Raw genomic sequence first — 18,573 nt, 5'->3', positions numbered from 1 at the left:
TTATGTTGATGTTTACTTGGTCTTCTATGCTTCTCACAGTCAGCCAACGATTTTGATGCACAATTTGATGCATTTTTCCAATGTTTACGTCGTTATTGCCCGCACTGACCCCTCTTTATTAGTGACGCTTTCTCTCCCCTCAGAAAAATGTTTAATCCATTTGTACACTGCCATTTTCTTCATGGCATTATCCCCATAACCTTGAATTAACATGTACTGTATGTCCCTGATTTCACTTCCACTCTTGCCAAGTTTAACAAGAAATTTAATGTTTGTTCATTGCTCTAATGCAAGCGCCGACATTCTCGCAATGGCACACAAGAACACACAACAATAACGAACACCACTCAGCAAGACACTACCACACATTGAGACGAGCACAGCTGTGAGACACTGATATACTAAGGTTATGAAACTTTACCCAGGTCTTAGTACAGTGCTGCCAAGTTCATGAACTTAATTGTAAGACCGTAAATATGATAAAGAGTAAAACTAGCCTTGTGGACGACTTGAATCCGATATTTGTTTTTTTGGACCACCTTAATACCTGTGTGTGTATATATTGTGACATGTGAGTCCCTGTCTTGCACCCTAAAACTCGAAGCTGAGTCTCAGCACTTTAGCAAAACCAGCTTTATTCAGCTTGAAAAAGGAACAGCACGGTTATTTGTTGTAGCAGGATCTACCACTCTCCTATACACAGACACAGCAGTCAGGGTTGTGGCCAGGTTAGTGACCAAGTAATGCTGTTCCCAAAAAGAAGAAGCTTTTGATTTCAGTCTGTAACAGCCGGTGTAAAGTTTGGGCTCATACACCGTCAGCATGGCACTGACAGATCTAAACACTAGCTTGTCAAATTGCTTGCATACTGAAGTGAATTTAGCTGCAGGTTCAGGTCCCATTTTACTTATGGTGCCAAGAAGAGTTGTGTTGCATTACAGTGGTCTGTTAACCGATGATAGCTCTAGAAGAGGAAGCTGTCTGTTGCTACGGTCCTGCCTTTGTCCAGTATGATAGCGGTAATGGGACATTGTATCTTTGATTGCCGCTACAACAAACAGTTCTGAGCAGGCATCAGCCACAGCACTGCTCTTGTGAAAAGAATGGAGATAAATGCCACCAACTCAAAGAGGGAGAGGCAAGTTTGTCGTACCACATGAATGTCACTGAGAGAATAAAACTGAATATTAAAAAACAAGCGCTAACTTTTACAAGTGGCCAAAATTTACACCAGGTGTTACAGACTCAAATCAAATGTATGTTTTTATCATATTGTAGAAATAATAATAATAATATAGCAGCCTGCAGTGGGCTGGCACCCAGCCTGGGGTTTGTTTCCTGCCTTGTGCCCATTGTTGGCTGGGAATGGCTCCAACAGACCCCTGTGACCCTGTAGTTAGAATATAGCGGGTAGGATAATGGATGGATGGATGGATAATATAGCAGCTCACTACTCAAAACACAATGTACCCGGTCTCGAACCCAGGACCTTCAGGTTATAAGGCAGCAGTTTTTACCTATGTGCAATTCAAGAATATGTGAAGCCTCTCTGTTGATTGACATTTGAGCTAAAGTTTTTAACTCATTGACAGCCACATGTAAATCAAATGTTTTTTTCCCCCTTTGGTTATATTCTTGAATAAAAACGCACGTGTTTACTTGATATTTGGACTAAAGTCTTTGCACATTGTACACTTCTCAACAGTATTTGTATAACATGGAAAAAGTTTCTGCTTTAGGTATGTGTTCAGCATTTCTTGCATTTCTCGCATTTCCTTTCATCCTACACTTACCCAGATTTTTGTAGACACAGAACACAAACCTTGGCTTGAGCTGAGAGAACTTTTTGCCCGAGTTGAGCTCCATCATGGCAGGGGATGAGACAGCAGGCTGCTTGCTGTTTGTACTGATCAACATATTTACAAAACAAAAGACACTAATGGAGAGGTGTGAAGGGATTTAAGGTGGGCCAGGATTACGAGTTTTTCGTAGGCTTCAGGAATTCTAGTGTTAAGACATGGGTGTGCAATTACTGTATTTTTATCTGCAGGCTAGTTTTATTCTGTGCTGTTCATTCAGGGGCAGCACACTTTAGCAATGGAATTCCGTTGCTTTCTCAATTTTTAAGCAAAGTGTGCTGCTGTACTGTGTTAATTTATTTTAGTTTATTTCATGTGATTTTAAAATTGTATTTCATCACATTAACTATATAATGCGAGGCTGTATAACGTAAGTAACAATTATGTAAACAGTGGCACTAATTCTCCACATGCATATTGTCTACAAAAGTTTGCACTACTTATTCAATTAACAATTAAAGACATAACATTTTATTGTACTGCCTCAGTAACAGTATTTGACTTCATTAATGTAAAAAAATGACTAGATTTAAACTCATTTACCTGCAGTGGGCTGGCGCCCTGCCTGGGCTTTGTTTCCTGCCTTGCGCCCTGTGTTGGCTGGGATTGGCTCCAGCATACCCCCGTGACCCTGTAGTTAGGATATAGCAGGTTGGATAATGGATGGATGAATAAACTCATTTAAAGGACTTTACTCCTACCTTTTGTAAAAGATTGCACTACTTGAAGAAATTGCATTTAATGACTAAAATTTCAATTATCTGTTTCCATCAATGTAAAGCGTTTAATGAATAAAGAATTGCAATTGATTTAAATGTTTTATTGTGTTTCATTATACACTGTATTGAGTGTTGAAACAGGTGCTAAACTTCAGTACTTGTAGTGTATAAAAGTTTCAAAATTTTGTATTGTAAGAACCTTAACATGAACTTACTAGTGCAACAGTTTAGTGGTTGACAATTCACTTTCTGGCGTCCAAGATTACAGATAAACTGTTATTTTTGGTTAGCATTTCCTGGTTCAAAAGCTTTATCTTTCAATGTAGTATTTCTGTTTGATTTACATTTATTTATTTGGCTGACACCTTTATCCAAGGTGACTTTCAACATGTATGATACAATTAGTTACATTTATTTTGTTTTCCCAGTTGGAGCACAGACAGGTCAAATGACATGATCGTGGCCACATGGTACCAGTAGCTAAATTTGAACTCACAACCTCGAGGTTTAAAGTCCAAAGTGTTAACCACTACACCATACTGTCTTAATGATAGTGAATTCTGATTTTCTGGTTTTGATCTTTTGCTTTTTATATTGACTATGTTTCATTTTTTGATCCTTAAAAAAATCTGCCATCTCCAACTATGGCAGTATACTGTAGGCATAGGCCCCAAGAATTTTAATACCAAAATCAGCAGTAAAGATGAGCAGTTTTAGGTAGATCTGAAATACTATGTTGGTTTGGTAGGAATGTACCTGTTTGTGAACGTGACTTTATTCTATGATGGACTAGCACCTTTCCCAAGAAGCCCAATATTTATGATATACATATATGAATACATGCCTGGCTGTTAACAGATTTGCAGAAGTTTGAAAGCAGCCAGGGTGATAATGGGCAGTGAAATGTGAAATATGAAAACTTCTACAGTGAGAGAGAGCAAGATAAAGAGAAAACTGGAATTTTCATAATGGGAAGAACTGGGTGTGCTAGGTCCTAAACACAGAAATGGTGCCCAGGTAATGGGACTCTCCAGATGACAGCCTCAAAGTTTAAGGTTGCTTCACAACCAAAGTCTAATGAGCATAATATAAGCATATGATTTTGAACAATGGCACATTTTGTAAAGAGACCAGAGAAAGAAAACACAAGGTGAGTGGGAGAGTACTGTGTGGCAAGAGGAAAATCCACCCCATATGACAGATAGTTGTTCTTTCTGGTGATAGGTAGGTCCAGGCAGGCAGGACATGGTGCTTTTTCATGTTACCTTTCTATTTGTGTTTAACTTATTTTATTCTTCTCTTGTGTATATAATTTGATATTATAATTCGTCATGGCATTGTTCCAGGTATGGAGATAGGAGGGTATCTTGGATAATAGATGAAAAAAGAGAGTTAAAAATGTTCTTATCATTACACAGATTTGTAATATGATTGTGATCTGCATCAATCAAGGTGGTACTGGACCTTTCATTGGTTTCCAAATGAAGCCAGAGGAAGTTATGTGATATATTACAGTTGAAAGATTGGGTTGTTATTCCTTTTAAGAGGTAGTCAAAGAAAGAATAATGAGGTAAAAAAAAAATTGTGATTTTTATGGTTGAACAATAAATTAAGAGCATATTGGGTAATTTTTCCTTGTGTAAATTTATCTCATCCTTTATATAGACTTTGCAGGCAGCATCAGATATACAGTACCTTTGAAAACAGATTATATTGCCACAGTGGAAGAAAGCAGCATAGTATTAGTGATTTACCTCTGAGTTAGCTTTTCTGTCTCTGCTGTTATTCATCTAAACATTGCAATGTTAGGAATTTTCAGAGTATAAGGCATGAGGCGATTTTGAATATCTGCATCACAATACTGTGAAAAAATGGGTTTGTTTACCTAACTACTGCAATGTCTAAAAGAAGTAAGTCTACAAATAACGATCCTCTCCATTTTATATGAAACTAAGCTGTTGGGACTTAATATTGTATTTCTTCTAGCTTCAATGCTGCTTCTGCTGCTCAAAAACCACAATCATTCTTCTTGTTACTAAGTCTCTGAAAGTGTCCTCCAGGTCATTTTTCACAATGACTTCTCTCCTTTCAGTGCTGTGCTTTCAAATGATGCTCTTGTGGCACTAATGAAAAGTAAACAGACCACTTAATTTATTTTTGCAGTGTTCCAGTATCTTCATTCTTGCATTTAAATGTAACAAATTTTCCTGGATCAATACTTAAAGGCTCCGGCCTATAAGAAACTTATTTAGAAGAATTGAGACATTCACTGGCTATATATGGATCATCAAGGTAAATCTGCATTAGCTGTGAAACTTTACATATGTGAAGCTGTTAAATATGCCACTGTGATTTTTATTTATATAATATTGCCAAAGGTGTTGTAAAAATGAGCTAAAACACAACTGATTACACCTCCAATTGTCCCACAAGGAGTTCTTTTGTAAATATAAGGTAATGAATGAAAACTGCTTGCACACACAGTCATCTTAAGAATAAATAAAATGACTCTTCATTAAATCACTGTTGTTTAGCATCCCAAGTTGGCATGCAATAGATGTACGGTACTATGCTTATTCAGTCTAAGAAAAAATGTTTACACTCAGCAACATTGTATATTAGAGTTTTTGACGGACCTGAAGAGCTTCTGTTAGCCACACTTTTTCCTGCCATTTTCTACCAAGCCAGAGTGTCTTCATTTCTTTTGCCATTTTTGAAACTAAACACTGCTCTATATATATGAAATCCAACATTTGTCTGCTTGTCTGCTTTTCACAAGAGAACTACTTAACGGATTTAGATGATGTCTTTTTCTATAATTTGCTTGAACTTTCCGGTTGATTTTACGATCTCTGTCATCATAAGTATCATAGTTCACTTGCGGTACTGATTTATTTGTGCGAATCCAAGAGAGATGCAGTGGGCTTGGGGGAGGGGGTGGGGCCCTCCTCACTCACGCACCATCCTCAGGACATGCCTTACATCTGCTTAGCTAGTGAATGAGAGAACTACTTAACAGATTTAGATCTTTTTTTTTCTCTAGAATTTCCTTGAACATTCCAGTTGATTTTGTGACTTCTCTCATTGCGCTAAGAATTATAGTTCGCTTTCAGAAGTGATATATTCGCACTAATCCGAGACAGAGGATGCGGGCCAAGGGGAGGGAGAAGTGTGATATTAGGAGTAGGGAGCTGAGCAGGGCCCTCCTTACTGTCCTGTTTCACTAATACGCGAGCGAAGCTATGGGGAACGGCTAGTTATAGTATATTGAATAAACAGTCTTCTGTAGATCTACCACAAAAGATTGATTATGAAATATTCAATTGAAAAGCCTTCATTCAGAAATACAGACTGAATGCTAGCAATAGTTGGAGCATGGCTGTATTTGCAATGTAAGGATTTCTAATGTGGGGTCCCAGATGCAAAAGTCTCTAACTAGACAACAGACAAAGATGTGTTTCCCACTGGCGACAGTCATTTTCTTGACAAAACAGCGCACCTGTTCTTTCTTTTGGGTTTATGGTGAACCTGCTCTTGGTAAGGAGACCTATTTAAAGATGTGGTGATCCAGGTCACTGGTCAAAATATTTTCATCTGGATCAGCATCTACCAGGCTATTGTGGAAGAAACGACCGACACCCCCTGGGTGACCTAAGACCTCTAAGAGGAAACAGGCAGGCAAATGAACCATACTAAACTGTAAGTAAACACAGTCAGCAAAAACCTATAGATCATTAATGTCAAGTGTTGCGTGTTTTCTTTGCCATTTTCAGCACCTTTCTTTATAAGCACAGAAGCTGAAGACAGATGCGTTCCTCATAAAGCAAATAAACAGAGTTTCCTGCTGATAGCCTAATGTAGTCTGCTTGCATCCCGTCTCAGCTTCCTAGGCTACCTGGAAATGCTGTTACATTATATAGTGAACTTTGGTAAATGTGCTTAATTACTTTAAGATATAAAATCCAAACCTGATAACCATTAATTAATTTGTCTTGTAATGATATTTTTATATATATATATTGTGAAAGACGCTATATAGCACCCAACCCGGCACAGACTACGCAGAGGCACGTGTACAAAACACACATGCTTTTTATTTTAGTCTTCAATCGTGGGCACACGTCTTCCCCGTGTCCCACAGGCCTAACACAGTCCCAAAAGCACTTTAGTCCAACACAACAACTCTTCGCCTTGCACCACCACTCCTCTCAGGTAATCTCGTCCTCTTCCTCCCGATTCTGGCCTTTCAGTGGTGGAGGCTGGCCCGTTTTATACCCCACCCGGAAGTGTTCCAGGTGCTTGACTACCTGGTCCCAATTGCACCTCTGGGTGGGGCTGATGACTTGTCCAGCCGGGTTCTTGAGTCTCGGCAGCACCCCCTAGCAGCCACCCCATCTCCCAACCAGACTGTGGAGGACTCCATGTCCCATGGAGCCACGCGGGAGAGTGGGAAATGAACATTGGCCAGGGAGGCTGCCACCTAATGTACCAGGGGAGGTATTGAGCTGTCCATGGTGGCTCCCCCGGAACATATGCAGCATGGGACCCGGCTGTCCATCACATATATATATATATATATATATATATATATATATATATATATATATATATATATATATATATATATATATATATATATATATATAAATAAACGTTTATGCATGTAAGGGTGTTTGTTTGTCTGGCCCGGAAGTCAGAGGTGGAATCGGGGTAAGGGCTCCTCCTCTGAGGAAACTCACTTAGCCACCAATAACACAAGCAGGGCCAGCAAGTAAGCAAAACGAAACCTTAGAAGAAAGACAAAGTCGCTTAGCTGCTAACATCAGCAAAACGATATCCCTTTCACTTTTCCTCCCGCCGGTAATGCACGAACGATGTGAGCACGTCGACAAAACGAATGCTCCTAGGAGAGAGATGCTCTGAGTAATTCCTTTCGATTTCCTTGTCATATCTACATTTCAGTTTTTTTCTGACGATTTCAATAGTTTCTAGGACCCTGGGCTTTTTACAGTACGGGCTTACACAGCTAGTATATTATAAAAGGAATGCAGTTGTGGCATCTAGGATGCCAAAAAGGGCATGTTAAAGAAATGGATGAATACTTAGGGGCTAAAGTTAAGGCTATTATTGAATACTTAGGGGCTAAAGTTTATGTTATTACATTCCCCATCTTAGCAGACGACAATATGTTTTGAAAACTGCTCCAGGTTCCCTGGTCATTGTAGTCCAAGCAGGCAATTTTCTCATTAGGGATCTGCTGCACAGTAATATTGCCAGTGTTACTGTAACACAGTGTCAAAGTAACCCTTAAAAGTGAATGTATAAAAGCATGAACCCGTATTTGCATTTAAAGTATTAATGTAATAATGCCAATGTTGATATTTGGGATTGCCGTGGGGATAAATTTCAGTACTTCTATGAGGAATTGCTTCTGATATATGTCATTACAGCTCCTGAAGAAGTGGACCATGTGCAGATTGGGGTAGAGTTTGTGGTCCTCTAGGGATAAGTTACAGCATTAGCAAGGGATTTGAAAGTCTTAATAAGTTCTTTACTAGGTTGGTCTACTCCCACACCTTAAGATTAACACTCACACAGATCCTATACATAATTATGTGTAAATAATGCCTAACTGCCAGTTAGTATGTGATATACTACATAGTATCCCATCCACACAAGTACATAAGAATGATGCCTGACACCTGTTCAGTGCTCTACATAAAGAAGGGATTCACTGTTACCGGCACTGATATATAAATGTTCCTGAGACACACAGGAACACACTCAACACCCTTTTAGTTACATGCCACTTACCAACCAACAGTGCTTTACTTCTGCTGCACTTGTTCTTCCTATTGAGGTGTGACCTCTCTGCCTTGATAACCCTGGTGTGATGAGCAAATGGCAAACTCTCCTGCACCAGGTGCCCCAATATTTACTATATTACTTTAATCACTCAGGATAAAAAGAAAAGTATAGAAGTGTGAAAGTAACATGGTATTTATTCAAACATAATAGTACTAATATAAAAGTATAATAAAAAATAAAATTGATAGCAAAGTCTTAGAAAATGTTACTAAAAATCAGCAGTGTCAAAGGTGTATGTTGTCCTGGGTGGCTTTTTAATTTAGCAATCGGTGTGATGCATAAATGTATGTCCACCAATGTTCTGACCAAATGGTCACTCATTTTCTCCTTCAGATGGGCCATTGGTTATGTTGAAATTCCAAGTGGGGGCTCTGGGATGTGACATTACGTACATTAGATTGGCTAACTCTTCTTGTGATGGATGGCTCTGTTCATATCCATAATGGTAAAAAAGAAAAGGAAAACAGTAAGTTTTAAACTAACTAAAACAGAAGAATTAAAGTCATGTACGGTATTACTGTGAAGAAAGAATGCTTTCGATATAAATAACCCCTGTAGTTAAACTGCCTTAAGGGCCCTGTAAATTCCTTTTTAAATGAGTTCCTTTATAGTTCATCCTGTTTTATCTGAGCAAAATTAAAACTTATTATAAGTACTCTGCAGTTTCAGAATAAGATGATTTTTTTTTACCTTAGGACAGAAGGGAATTGTTTGTCCTTCATGCTTGATTCCTTATACTGTGTATGGAGTAACAACCTCCTTGGGCTGGTCAAACTCCAGTGACCTTACTGGGTGTGATTTCTGTGAGTTGCTTTTCATTATCCCTTGAAGGAAGAAGGCATCTGGAGTCCTTTGCATCTTCTCCTAGGAGTTTCCCAATGCCTCCAGCACTTAACTTCTGAGGAGGAAGAAGGAAATGTAGCTATGTACTATACATAGATAAATGAAGCATTTTCCAGCAGGTACAACTCAAATGACAGCATGATGGGAGATTAAAAAATAACACTTTATAGGAAAATTCATTAAATGACAGATGATGTACCCTTCCACACAGAAGGGTGTGAATCAGTGGAACACATTAGAAAGAATGTGTGAACACAGCAGCAAATAGACAACAGAAAATGCAATTTTGTATTTGTCTGTTTTGTATATTAAAGTTAACATGAACTAGTAAGAAGCATGACACAGGGATATGCAGCAGTGCTTCTCTAAGGCTCATACAATACTACTTTCTTAACACTCACATTTTATTGTACAGAATGAATTATACATTAAGGTATTATTTCACTGTAATGTATGTTGTGTTATCTTGAGGGATTTTCAAACCATAATTAGGATTTGGAGAAATGTCGCACATCAGGTATATATATCCTATAGTGGTGTGTTGGATGCCCTTATAAAAACAAGGCACATTCAAAAAGGTGAGGACTATTAGAAGAAGAAGAAGCTGATTACACAGAGTTTCAAAGAGGGATAAATAAAGACATACACAAGGGAGTAGAGGTAAAAGTAAAGAAAGTAAGAGAGGATGGAAGTGAAGGTGTGCTTCATGGCCCAAGACAGAAGGCAATAGGAGGGACAGTCTTTTCTGGCAGCATGTCTTAATAAACCAAGACCAGATGGCTGTTTCATTTGAAGTCAGAAAGACATTTGTGACAGTTTCATTAGTCTCAATGATACTCAAATGTAGTTTGATTCAGTTAAAGTATTTTAAACCTATTCATAAATATTCTAAGTTATGAAAAAAAATGAAATGTTGTGATACTATTTATTATATGTAAGCTGAGAACAGGTCTGTTAGAGATGGTGGATGTCACAGTAATATGCTAATTCTTTTTAATGATTGTGTGTTTGTGTCTAATTTCCAGGTGCTTGGCTCCTATTTTAGTGATGTGATGCTTGAAGTGTGAGCCTGGAGGTCCTCACTTGTGTGGGTGGCAGCGAGTCATGCAACGCTCTCTTGCCGTCACGACTGGAGTCTTCTCTAGATCTTTGTTTCTTGCCTGCTGCCTTATGGGAGTTCTCTGCAATTCTAAAGTCCCTTTCCAGAAGAGCCAAGAGAGGCTAGAACGTGCCTTGACTCAAAACAAAGCAGACCAAGCATCTAGGACTGGACTTAGTCAAGCTACCCAAGAACAACTCAAAGAAATTTCAAGAATGGGTAGAGAAGAAGTGACAAAGGATGGGAAAAGCAAAACTAACAGAGGTAATTGGAGCAAGCAAAAATCAAATCTGAGCCTCCAGGAGAATGAGAAAATTCCTGAAATCCAGGAACCCACAGAGGAAGTGGCACCAGATGAGAGTGATGGAGGACCAACACCAGAGACCAGTGTTGCTCCTGATGCTTTGGAAGAATATGCTTACCCAGATTATCGTGGGAAAGGCTGTGTAGATGAGAGTGGGTTTGTATTTGCAATTGGAGAGAAGTTCACTCCAGGGCCCTCAACCTGCCCTTGTCTTTGTACAGAGGAAGGACCCCTTTGTGCCAAGCCAGAGTGTCCTAAGGTTCATCCTCGCTGCATTCAAGTGGATACAAGTCAGTGCTGTCCACAGTGCAAGGAGAGAAAAAACTATTGTGATTTCCGGGGCAAGACCTACAAAACATTAGAGGAGTTTAGGGTAAGCCATACAACTCCCTCTCTGATTCTTAGGGAATCTTACACTTGGGCTGTAGCTCATTAGAATGACATATATGTAATCCTATACATCTCTGTGCATTAATCACACCAACAAATAATCAGTATTCAGTACGACTATGTTCTTTTGTGTCAATCTGTGTGAACTCATGTGCCTCACTTCCATAAGTACAAGTGACAAATATGTTTTTCTGTAATTTTTGTGGATGCTTACAACTTGATAGGGGAAGCATTTTGGATTGTCATCTCTTGTTGTAGAGACTGTGCTTCATCTATTAAGAAGGAATAAACATTCCACAAGGCAATAAAGATATTCTTCGTTTGGACCAATATACAGTATAAGTAATAAACATTTAAAATTGTGAGAGGATGCTGTTGTTTTTATCAGTCGCGCAGTCCCAGAAATGGGGTGATCAGCATGGTTTTAAATATAAAACATTTCCCATAAGTTTTCATTTTAAATTTCTAGGTAATTTTAGAATGGGAATCCTTATTTTACATTAGCATTCCATCTTACATTGTCAGCATTTAACTACATTTTAGCTTTAATTTTGTGGAATGATTTAAGTGTTTTCCATCATTTTTGTTGTCTTTAACTCTGTTGATTTTTCCTCAAGTGCATGCACAAAAGTGATGTCATATCAACCATTTTATAAAAAAAAAAAATACATTGTTTGATCTTTATTTTAGGAAAGACAAAACACTACATATTTGATGTCAAAACATGATTAAGTTAACTGATTCTTGAAAGTTACTAGTTGGATCCAGTTTTTCCATTTGGCTTTTCCATCTCTGCTCCTCTTTTCACAGTTTAGTGGCTTTTTTATGCTTTAACATAGGAATGACATTTTCATTGCAAATGTATCATTCCTTCATGTTGTCAAGACCTGGGGTGCAAGTGTGCAGAGCAAGAAAATCACCAGTCTGTGTACACAGGTCTCCCTCTATCAGCTTTGTACATCTGGACACTGCAATTTTTTCCCAGTGTTCTTTGCAAAAATGCTCAAATTCTGTCAGGTTGAATGAGGACTCTGACTCTGCCACTCCAAAATGATTGGACAGACAGACAGACACTATATAACAGATGGATGAATGGATGGATGCAATTTTTTCCCAGTGTTCTTTGCAAAAATGCTCAAATTCTGTCAGGTTGAATGAGGACTCTGACTCTGCCACTCCTGGATGGATGGATGGATGGATGGATGGATGGATGGATGGATGGATGGATGGATGGATGGATAGATGGAATAATGGATAGGTCCCTAAGAGAAAATGAAAACTTTACAAAAGCCCAAGAAAAAGAAAGAGGATGTATTTAATATAAATAATATTTCAAACAACATTTAGTCATGATTAGATAAGGAAACATGAAGTTTGTCTTCTCATTTGCATCCAGTACCAGACAAAAATCACATAAAAACCAAATAGAGGCAAGTCAGGATAAAACTTAATCAGAAAATCTGAAATATTTACATAATTTGACAACAATTTTTTTGCTAACTACTTCTAGCAGTTTGATGTGATATTTTTACCTAAAATACAATACATATAAAAACAACTCTACATTCCTAAAATTTTTATTACCTTTGATATTCCATATTAAAAATCCATATGGTACTAGGAAGAAAGAATTGGTTTGTGTGGATCTTTACAGCGACTATCCTCACTAGGTTACTATTACGAAGTTCTACGTATAATGGGTATCTGTCATCAGTTGAGGTGATTTTCAGTTTGCCCCCTGACATCTGCATCAACCCCAATAACTTCAGGAGCATGTGTGGAATCCTGCTGAAGCTTTTTAAAAATTTGATTTTTCACATCACTAAACCAAAAAATGAAGCTGAAAGTGATAACAGACTGGATCACACTGCAATAAAAGCACAACATAATAATCACCGATTGAATCTGGAGTATGTATTTTTGTATTAATATTCCAATTAAGATTATTATCTAGGATAGTTTCTAAGTATTACTATTCAGTCACTATTTATACCTCCTTGCCCAAAACGTTGAACATGCAGATTTCTTTTGTTTTGCTGACAGGCAGAGTAAGAGAGCTATTGTTGCACCAATTTACTAAACAGTCCACTTGGTTGAAGTAATGGCTTTCATCCTCCTCAGATATGTGCCATATCAGAATATGAGATAATGGAAGAGTGGTCATTGTCCTGTCTCAGGTCACTTGTATACAGTTTAAATAGTAAAGGAGACAGAACACAGCCTTGAGGAGCCCCTGTATTTGAGAGGATGACCTTTGAAAAAAATGTCCTGTACTTTGACTATGTGTGAATGGTTTAAAAGAAAGACCTACATCCATAATGTAATTGAAGGGTTAACATTTGTACTGTTCAGTTTCTAAATCCATATGTGAGGAAAATCAAGAAATAGTGCTCTGACATAGGAACCGGCTTATCAAGAAAAGTGTAGATTTGAAGTAAGATACCCAGCAGAGTATCTTCCACACACCTGTTTGCATAGTAAGCAAAATGGTGGTTATGTTTAAAGGACTTTACTTTGTCATTAAAATATTTTTAACCAAATGTTCTTCTCCCAATTGTTGGAAATGAGTGCCACAGGCCTATAGTCATTCAAACAACTTAGCATGGAAACTTTGGGAACTGGAATAATGATTGACTGTTTCCACAGCTTGCCATTCTTTAAGTGAGGTTGCTTAAAAGAATTGCTTGCTATGACACACCCAGACTGCATTGTGGCTGTGACAGATTCACTTTTTATAGTGCTAACCAGTGTTTTGGATCTTGTGTTGGCTTCACACTTTGTGTTTAAGAAATTTTCTGTATATAGATATAAATATTACAATTAAATCACAGTGGTTTGAACCCTTGCCAGACAATAATTATGAAACTGATCTGTTACCTATACAGTTCAGTCTATTTCATCTGAAAACTACTGAAGCTGGCTCAAAGAGCCTACACCAAGTACTGAGTTTTATTTTTTACCCCAAGGAGTTTTAAAATTTAAAAAAAGAAAAATTAAGAATTTTGATATGTGAATGAATGAATGATGCAGTGGGCTGGTGCCCTGCCTGGGGTTTGTTTCCTGCCTTGCACCCTGTGTTGGCTGGGATTGGCTCCAGCAGACCCCTGTGACTCTGTAGTTAGGATATAGCGGGTTGGATAATGGATGGATGAATGAATGAATGTGAATGGTGATTGAAGGTAATACTTTAACAGCTGGGAAATCAATTAAATTTTACTTAAACATAGCATTGTTTGAATTTGCAGTAATAAACTGTGTAATTTCTTCACATGTAATTTTTCTCATTTTCATTTGACTTCCAATAAGCTATTTGCCTTTATAATCTGGGGATATAACATTCAGTATATGGAGTATCACTGTATTGCAGCTTATTCAATGAGGCTGTTGATTATAAATGTGAGTGGAGTGATAGTAGCACCTTCCACAGGGACTGCTAGATTAGAAGGAGATACTTATCACCCGACAGGCACTTTGATTGGTATAGTTAGTGTCACCACCACAGGAATACCTTCTGCGGCCTCTATGGGGTGTTCCTAATTTAGTTAGTGGAAACTGGGTTTCATGAGTGTGCTGCATGGCCAACATACTTGAGAGTGTATTGGCAACAGACTTGAGAAAAGACAACTTTATCCTACTCAACACTGAATGTTTGCACTGTTGCTGAACAAAGCCAAGAAGAAGTTGTATCTATCAAACATATACACACAGAAAACCCAAGACAACATTAAATATGTGATTTATTTCAGTGAAAAAACCATGAAACAAAATAAAGTTTAAAAATAAAAATAAACATACAAATTTAAGAATGACACTTCAGACGTTTAGCCTACAACTGCCTGCAGCTAACAAGTGTTGTGAACTTGGAGTTTCAAAGAACGCAAGTCGCAAAAAGTACTTCCAACAATGCCCACTATAAGGTCAAAACCTTTGAAACCTGGCTAGTAAGAGGACAAATACAGAATCTTTAGAAATAAAATATTTATTGCCCAAAATTGATCTACAAAAAAAAAAAAAAAATCTCCTTGGAGCACAATGGCAAAGAAGAGTTGTCTAAACAATAAGGAAATTCAAAGCAATCACAGTCCCAAAACTAAATCCAGAGAATGGTTGGAAAAGCAGAGCAGAAGGTTAAATAAAAGAATCAAAAGGTACAAAGGACAGAGAGCCAGAAGAGCTCACCCACTCTAGAGCACATTCACAATGACCTGACAGGAACTATGGGAGACTTTCCAGATTTATAGTGCAGAGCACAAAACATGGGGAACATCACCTAGGCATTGTACACAAAGCATGTTAATATATGAAAGTTACATTAACATGAAACAATGATACAAAGGTGAACAAAAGGTGTATAAAACAAGAATATGAACCCCAGCCAAGAGAGGAACACTGACTGAAAAATAACATTTTCACCAAAGATAAAATAAAACTGCACCAAGCTGATGAGTGAAGCTAGTAGGTAAAAAGCACACATATGCTAGAGTGGAAGGATATTAAACCACTGAGTTCACCATTAGAAAAGTTGAATTTGATGAGTCTGGGGACTGAATAGTTACAGTAGTCAAGTAATCAGTTTATTAATTTCATTTGAATTATATACATATTGTATATATTATGTAAAACACAACCATTAAAAACAAAAATACATATATAAAACATACTTAACAATTTGTACTGGAGGATAAAAGCCTGCCCCCCAGTGGTGCCTACCACGCTCCAACCACTAAGAAGTCTCACATCTTAACTATTCCATGTTTTGTATATAAATATCTCTTTAATTATGTCAAACAGATTCAATTCCTTCAAAAGTAATTGCCTCTGGTCTTTCTCTTAGCTAGCAAAGCACTATAAGGGCTTTCAGTGTGTCTTGCAGTTAATTTTGTCTCCTTTTTTCATGGTCATATGCTCAATTTTTCCATAAGGTTCACCCCCCCCATAGGGTAGATTTGCGTCTTCTTCACAGCAGCAAAAAGTGAACTACTCTTCTGTCTTCTAGTTTTGCCTTTCAAGCATGCCTTTAAAGTCATGCATTTATAAGGTGGTGACCTCACAGTCTGTTCTTTTCCATACTATTTCCTCAAACATTCTGGATATGGACAGTTAGTACCAATTTCAGGTCCTCAACTGAGAAAGATCACACTCTTTAGGGAGCTTCTTAACCTATTCTTTGGGTTTTGTGAGGGCTTCCAGCTTGGGCATCACAGGGAGGTGTTGCAAACATTGAAAATGGATAAAGAAACTCAGTTTTTCATTTCTTTCATCATTCATTTTACTCTTTAATCTTAATGACCAATTAAAATACAGAGTCTCTGCTGTGTCTCTTCTCGCTGATTCTCTTGAGCTTATATCAGCTTTGGGACGTTAGCCCCATACTGGCATCTTACATTTTGTCTAATATTGCAGTTCATACAGTGGATGAACAGAAAGTTTGGGATTACAATGCCCATTCACCTAAGGAGACATGTTTGTAGGTGTTTTCTTGCATGAGTTTTTTCAGATTATTTCAAGATGGAGTGTAACCCTTAGGATGAACTAAGACAACATTAAAAAACCAGGAGGTTTAAACTTTTTTCCATTTTTTTTTTTTTTTAAACGGTACAGTATAAACTGTAGGCAACTCCGGCGCCCATATATTTACTTCATACCAGACACAGTGTTATGAATTGAGATTATCTTTCTGGAGCAAGTATCTGTTGCCAAGCTCTCTCATGAGACACTCCATTTAAGTCACTAGTGTTATAAGATTGAGTAAACTTATGGACAGTGCAGTCAAAGGTCAGTCTTAAGCTTTTGCCTCCAAGTAAAACTGCATCCTGGCGGCCCTTTGGGACACTGCAAGCCTAGTCTTGGACTACTTTAAATAGTTAGCAATTAATGACCATCCCATTTGAGGCTGAGGGAATACACTAGTATTCACTATACAGTCCCTTCTTTTTTCTTTGAGTGACTCTTTCAATAGGGCACCTATTAAGATTCCATTCACACCATTTGGACTCAGCTAGTATTATTTACAAAAGACAAATATATAAAAATAAGAGTTTTGAAGAACTCTATCTCTCTTTTTATATTCACCATGAACAGAGGGACCAAAACAAAATAATGACAATAGAAAGAAATGCCTTAAATATCAGTACACAAAAGTCAGGTCTGATAGAAGTAAAATCTGTATTTTTAGAGGATATGCAAGGAGAGCAAAGAATGAAGAAACATTCTGTGCAGTACAGTTGAAGATGGAAGGTGTTTAGCTAACACTGAGCAATCCAATCATCTACATCTTGAAATGATTTCAATTTTTTTACCTTTTCTTGCTCCCAGAGGTTGTAGTCACAGTCTTGTCTTGTATTGATAATTTCACTTTAATGTATTCCATCATTGTCCCCACAGTAAAAGAACTTACAGAAAATAAAACTGAAGGATTGATTGGTTGATGGATGGGCAGCTAGATGAAAAGTCACTGGCTGCCTTCTGTGTTCTCCTCATGTCCACATGAATTTTCTGTAATTTGCCCCCACAGTTGAAAGACACCGTGTGGTCAATGGGGCAGTCTGATCTGGCCTGATGAGTCTCTTAGATTGCCTTGCGTTGAACCAGCTTCTCCTATAGAGTTTGTTCCTGCATTACAACCTTTGGTGTTCATTTAGTCATTGAACCCTTGCATCCCTGACCAAACCGAATGGGATATACAGATGGATAGAAGTCTAATTCTTGTACTGTTTTGATGAGCATTGATTAGATGCTGCAGTGGGCAATCACTAAAAGCTTTGAGCAGCAAAATAACACCTCTGTAAATGAATAGTTAATCAAATATTGGAGCTGGCATTATGTAAGGCTTTTTTTGCTTTTCGTTTAATCTTTCAAATCATAAACGGCGTGATAATACAAGTGGATAAGTCTAAATGACATTACCACTGAAGCTCAAATGTTAATGGAATGGCGTTAACTCCAAAGCACTCAACTGAGAAGACAATTCACAGCTCTAGAGCATTTTACTTCTTTTCTTTTAACACTTTGGGCAATGTGTTAAAGATGGACGCAACACATCGTCCTGCTTTTATTCAGTTCTCAAGGAGGTGACAGTCTTAGCCTTTGGGAATAAGGCACAGAGATGTAGCTAAGAACCAAACTTTGGGATTCTGATGATAAGTGGAACTGAAGTCTATTACAAAAACAACAAAAGAATACAGCAACATCTGTCCCTAGATTAACTGGGGAGGGGGGTTATGGTGATAAGTATCATTGTCTTTCTTAATCATTTTCCAATAACTGGTAATATTTGCTTAATCTCTGATTGTATTGTTAGATAATCAGAGACCCTTCTTTACCCTGTACAAGATGCCAGTCCCTTGCAGGGATGACCCTGTTGGGACCACTCTACGGCATAGCTTATATTCAGTAAGCAGTTGCCCACAGCACATCTCTCTGCAGGAGGCCCATGACATGATGTATGCAATTCATGCTGCACATTTAGACTGTAAAATGTTGACAGAGCTG

At 37.9% G+C, this 18,573-nt stretch overlaps 1 protein-coding gene across 1 annotated transcript in view; it reads left to right on the top strand.

The window, feature by feature from the left end:
- Positions 1-18,573, top strand: part of vwc2 (von Willebrand factor C domain containing 2) — a 94,380-nt gene that overhangs the window by 19,525 nt on the left and 56,282 nt on the right. The window contains exon 2 of the mRNA XM_039737237.1: positions 10,315-11,065. Within this exon, the coding sequence (XP_039593171.1) occupies positions 10,394-11,065 (672 nt within the window). The 5' untranslated portion in view covers positions 10,315-10,393. The remainder of the gene's footprint in view (positions 1-10,314; positions 11,066-18,573) is intronic.

The sequence above is a fragment of the Polypterus senegalus genome, chromosome 15 (genome assembly GCF_016835505.1).
Source record: "Polypterus senegalus isolate Bchr_013 chromosome 15, ASM1683550v1, whole genome shotgun sequence".
Classification (NCBI taxonomy): domain Eukaryota; kingdom Metazoa; phylum Chordata; class Cladistia; order Polypteriformes; family Polypteridae; genus Polypterus; species Polypterus senegalus.
The sequence above is the reverse complement of the archived record's forward strand: the minus strand, read 5'-3'. Positions and strand labels throughout refer to the sequence as shown.